This window comes from Myotis davidii, unplaced genomic scaffold, assembly GCF_000327345.1.
Source record: "Myotis davidii unplaced genomic scaffold, ASM32734v1 scaffold1703, whole genome shotgun sequence".
Taxonomy (NCBI): domain Eukaryota; kingdom Metazoa; phylum Chordata; class Mammalia; order Chiroptera; family Vespertilionidae; genus Myotis; species Myotis davidii.
The window spans coordinates 845010-850035 of record NW_006293780.1 but is presented as its reverse complement, the minus strand read 5'-3'; the positions used below and the strand labels follow the sequence as shown (position 1 = coordinate 850035).

Here is a 5026-nt window from a genome sequence, read left to right as displayed (position 1 = left end):
CTTCCAGCAGGTTCAACGACATGCCCGCCTGTGACAAGGCGCCCTGCGTGGTCCAGGTAGGGGGTGGGGACGCCTGGGGACGCGGCCACGGGCTCGCAGTGAATGCCTTGGGAGGGCGTGTGGGTTAGTGGTTAGTGCGCTTTGGTGGCAGCAGAACCGGGTGGTTAGAAGGTTTCAGAAGCAGCAGAACTTAGTGGTTCACGCGAACAATTAAATCCTTTCTGGTCCGCTGTCTTGGAGAATTTCAGGAAGGAACAGTAGGGTAGGGAGCTGGTGGGAACTCTGCAAAAACCAGAGGTCATCACCCCCAGCAAGCCTGTGGCTGGAAAGGGGGGTTGAATGACCAGGATCCGGATGGAGGGGAGAGCAGGTGGGTCTAAGGTCAGGTGAGATGCAAGGTCAGAGCAGGACCTGTCCATGGTGGTGACCTAAGAGGTCAGAACTTAACATGAAAAGGAAGTTAGAACACCGGCTCTCAGAGATCATCACAGTGGCTAACGGCCATCATTGATGGGCCACCTACTGTGTGTTCATACTACTTTCCTTCTCATAAACCCCTGAAGTGGGTGCTATATACCCATTTTCTAGATGAGGAAGTTGAGGCTTAGAGAGGTGATGCCACTGGCCTAAGCTGCCCACCTCCCATTTCTGGCAGCAGAGGCCTGTGTTGATGAGAGGAGGGAACTGGATCCTAGCTGGGTGTGCCCAGTGTCTGCCCTCGGACATGCCAGCCTGAGGCTGCCGCCTGCAGGATGAGCTGGCGGAGGCGGTGCCCTTGTCCTGGGCCTCCCAGCACGGTGCGTGCTCCCTTTCAGTTCTGCGAGATCCTGTCTGCCCCTGAGGTGAGCCGCTGGGCGGGGCCCATCATCGACGTCCTTCTGGACTACGTGGGCAACGTGCAGCTGTGCTCGCGGCTGAAGGAGCACATTGACAGCTACGAGGACTGGGCCGTCATCAAGGAGAAGGCAGGTAGGGCTCTCACTGCTGCTGGCAGGTCTCGCTGCCCGACTCGGGCCCCGGGCTGGGGGCATGTGACTGTTACTAACGTTTGGTGACCACCTACTCCGTGCCAGGCTCTGTGCTGTGAGTCACATACAGTGGGGCCTTGACTTACGAGTTTAGTTCCTCCCGAGACCAAGCTCGTTAAGGAGCTCATTAAGGAGCTCGTTAACTCAAATTACTCGATCAACTCAATGCAAAAAATCCTCGGAGAGACAGCTGGTATCTCAAAAAACTCGTTAGTCAGGACACTCGTAAGTCAAGGCCCCACTGTATAGTGTCTTCGTGATTCTTTGTTTTGTAATTGAGGAGACGGACCCTCCGAGACTATGTCACCTGGGCCAGGGTCTCACCACTAGTCAGTGGCAGAGCTGGGATTCAAACCCAGGTTTGACCCACTGGAGTCCTTCCACTGTCTTTCCAGGACGTTTTAAATCAGTGGTTCTCAACCTTCTGGCCCTTTAAATACAGTTCCTCATGTTGTGACCCAACCATAAAATTATTTTCGTTGCTACTTCATAACTGTAATGTTGCTACTGTTATGAATCGTAATGTAAATATCTGATATGCAGGATGGTCTTAGGCAACCCCTGTGAAAGGGTCATTCGACCGCCAAAGGGGTCGCGACCCACAGGTTGAGAAACGCTGTTTTAAACAGTTCCAGCCCCCTAAGGACTATCGAATGTTCAGAGCAAGTTGCCCATGTTTGTGAGCCGCTGAGAGGCAGTACGGTGAGGTCCAGGAAAGAACGATGGCCTAGAGCAGTGATGGCGAACCTCTGATACGCGAACTCATTTTTTTGGTTGATTTTTCTTTGTTAAATGGCATTTAAATATATAAAATAAATATCAAAAGTATAAATCTTTGTTTTACTGTGGTTGCAAATATCAAACAATTTCTATATGTGACACGGCACCAGAGTTAAGTTAGGGTTTTCCAAAGTGCTGACACGCCGAGCTCAAAGGTTCGCCATCACTGGCCTAGAGTGCAGAGTGCATATGAAACACACCGACATCTTATTGAAAAAGCAGGAGCTGGCTCAGCAGGTCTGGGCAGGGCCTGAGAGCCTGCATTTCAGCTTGCCGCCAGGCGGTGCCAGCGCTGCCGGTCTACAAACCCACCTGGAGCAGCTCTGGTGTAGGAGGCAGGCCCCCTGAGCCCCGAGCCAGGAGCTTGCGAGGTGGCCCTGGGCCTCAGCATGTGCATCTGAGCAGCGGAGCTTGGGCGCGTCCCGCCCCCTTCAGCTGCGCCAGCCTGAGGTGCCTGCAGGGGGCGCGATGTGCCTGGTGCAGTGAGGTGGGGTTTGGCCAGGGTCCAGCTGCTGTGTGCAGTGTAGATGGGGCAGCCTGGCTAAGCCAGTTTGAGAATCCCTCTTAAGCATTAGAGAGCTCACGGGGCAGGTGAGACGGCAGAAACAGTGGGACTGGGTGCTGACACCAGTGAGAATTGGGCGCCTGCCCAGAGGAGTTCCGGCTGCCCCAGCCTTTCTCTGGCTCTCAGGGGCACAGTCCCAGCCTTTCTCTGGCTCTGAGGGGCTGCCCCCGCTCTGCCCAAGCGTCAGTCCTGTGGCACAGAGACTGACAGGCAGCCAGTGGTACTATCCCACCGCTGCTGCCTTCCCCAGGTGAGGCCGCACTGGCACGTTGCCTGTCCAGGTGCCCCCCGTCCCAGTGCCCGACTCTGACTTGCCAGGCTCCTCCTTGCTCCCCACACCCCTTTGCACCTAAACCTACTGCAAGAATTTGCATTTGGACAAATGCCTGGGAAGCACTTGAATTGAGACCCCTGACAAAGTTCCTGGACCGGCAGCAGGGGGAGGATGGCACTGATGGGCACAGTTCTGGAAGCTCAATAAGCTTTCACTGGGTTCACGAGTCATTGGTGACTATCACCATGACCCTCCGGGGCCGCCCGAGGGTGGGGCAGTCCCTGCTTCGATGTTGGCCTGGCCCTTCACTGTCCCCTCCCCCTCTCCTCCCTAGAGAAAGCTACTCCCTTACAACTAGATGGCGTCCCAGGGAAAATGAGCAGAACCAAACACCTAGTAACAGGTAGAACAAATAGTTCCTAACCAATACCTGCTCGGTTGCCTTAAAGCCGACCCTCCACCTGCAGAACGGAGCGCTCCCCCTGTGCTTTTTCGTTCAAGGCTGCGGTGCTGATGTCGTTATTCACGAGGAAGGGCGGACAGAGGCTCTGAGAGTAGCCTGACACACCCAGAGTCTCCTAAGTTACCCAGGCCACCAGCCCAGTCCCGCTGGTCCTGTGTCCTCGGCCTCACCCGTGGCCTTTTGGCCCCCCCACCCCAAGTTCAGTCTTCGTTCGGCTGAGAAAGGGGCCAAGCTTCCCAGCGGGCAGGCTCTGTCCTAAGGGAGAGCGAAAGGCAGTGGAAGTGTCCGAAGTGCAGCGACGGCACCGTCTCACCTAGAGAGGCAGCCCTGCAGCTACCTGGCCTCTGTCCTCCCCCACGTTCCCTCTGTGTCCCGTCTTCCCTGGGCGGCCGGGGCCTCCTTGGCCTGGCACTGTTTCCTCCGCTTGGAATGCCCCTGCCTCCCTTCCTCGCCTGGCAAATTCCTGCCCAATCGTCAAGTCCCCCCTCAGATGGCAGCGTACGATGTGAAAGCATTCTGCAAAAGTACGACGTGAAAGCATTCTGCAAAAGTCCCTGGCCGGCACCTCGCTGCCTCAGGCCTGACCACAGAGCCAGGCACAGCGAAGGGGTCGGCATGCGTTTGCTGAATGAGTAAATGAATGGCCTTCTTTGATTCAACAAACACCTTCCCTGTGCCAGACCTTGTGCCCGGGGCTGAAATAAATGACCCCATTACTAGTCGTATCGGTCCCTGTTTTTACCTCACAGCCCGTCCCCTCCACCAGCTGAGACCACTCGCTGTCCTTCATTCACTGAGGAGCCATCCTCGGGGGCCTCCGGGGCCAGGCACCAGGTGCGATTCTGGAACCTGGAACCTGCTGGGAGCTGTCTAGTCCCTGCCCTGGTCTCGGCACCACCCGGAGCCCGAGCTGCACGGCCTGCACGGAGGCATTTAACAGCTCAGGTTCCTTAGCCTCTTGCTAAGGGCTGTGCTGAGGGTCCAGGCTGTGTATGCGGAGGAAGAAGCAAACCCTTCGCAGGCTGCAGGGGACAGGTCAGCATCTCTCTGTCCTTTCCCCAGAACCGCCGAGACCTCTGACTCACCTCTGCAGGCTGCAGGTTCGGAAGGCCATTGGCAAATACCGTCTAAAACTCCTGGACACGTTGCCGCTCCCAGGCAGGCTGATTCGGTACCTGAAGCACGAGAACACCCAGTAACCAGGGCGCGTGGAGGAGGAGTGCCCCTCAGACTGTTTCACTGAATCTCAGGACGGCGGGGTCCCCAAATCCAGGGGACCTGGTGATGGCGAGGCTGTGGGCTGCTCCCCCTGAGCTGGGGCGGCTGCCGTGACCTCACCGGGTCTCTGGGCCAGAGCTGTGCCCAGAGCAGAGAACGGAATATGACGGGGAGGAGGAAAATCTTGTTTCTTTGCAAATCGACGAGTAGATCCCAGAGCTTCTCTGCCATCAGGAAGGGCAGGAGCTTCCGTTCCGGGGCGGGGCAGCTGGCGGGGGAGAACGTGGGGCGGGGGCGCTGGAGTGCTCAGGGCTGTGTGCCTTCCTGGACAACTTCACTGCGGAGCTGGCCCTGCCCCTGCCCCTCTGCTCTGTGAACCCCTCAACAGGTATGGCCTGTTGGGGGGCTGGGGAGACCCTCGAGCCCAGAGGGCTTCCTGGTACAATAAATGTTGCACAGATGCCTCCTTGCCCAGCGTGGTCCCTTTCACCAGACACGCCAGGGCCTGGGGCCCTCAACCCTGCTCGTGGTGGGAGTGGGAGTAGGGGCGGAGTGGGGGCTGGGGACCGGGCACATGGGTCTCCTGGGTTTGGGCTGCCCCAGCCCCCATGTGGCTCTGTGGGGTGAGGCAGGCAGGAGCTGCCGGCCACCTTCGATGGTGCAGGTGAGAAAGCTGAGTCCCCTGCACTGAGACCAGT

The 5026-nt window shown here is 57.6% G+C and overlaps 1 protein-coding gene across 1 annotated transcript in view; it reads left to right on the top strand.

Moving 5' to 3' along the window:
- The window catches only part of ASB2 (ankyrin repeat and SOCS box containing 2), a 35783-nt gene extending 30989 nt beyond the window's left edge, over positions 1-4794 (top strand). The window contains exons 9-11 of the mRNA XM_006767627.2: positions 8-56; positions 816-969; positions 4173-4794. Coding sequence (XP_006767690.1) covers positions 8-56; positions 816-969; positions 4173-4309 — 340 coding nt within the window. The 3' untranslated portion in view covers positions 4310-4794. The remainder of the gene's footprint in view (positions 1-7; positions 57-815; positions 970-4172) is intronic.
- Positions 4795-5026: the final 232 nt, after the last annotated feature.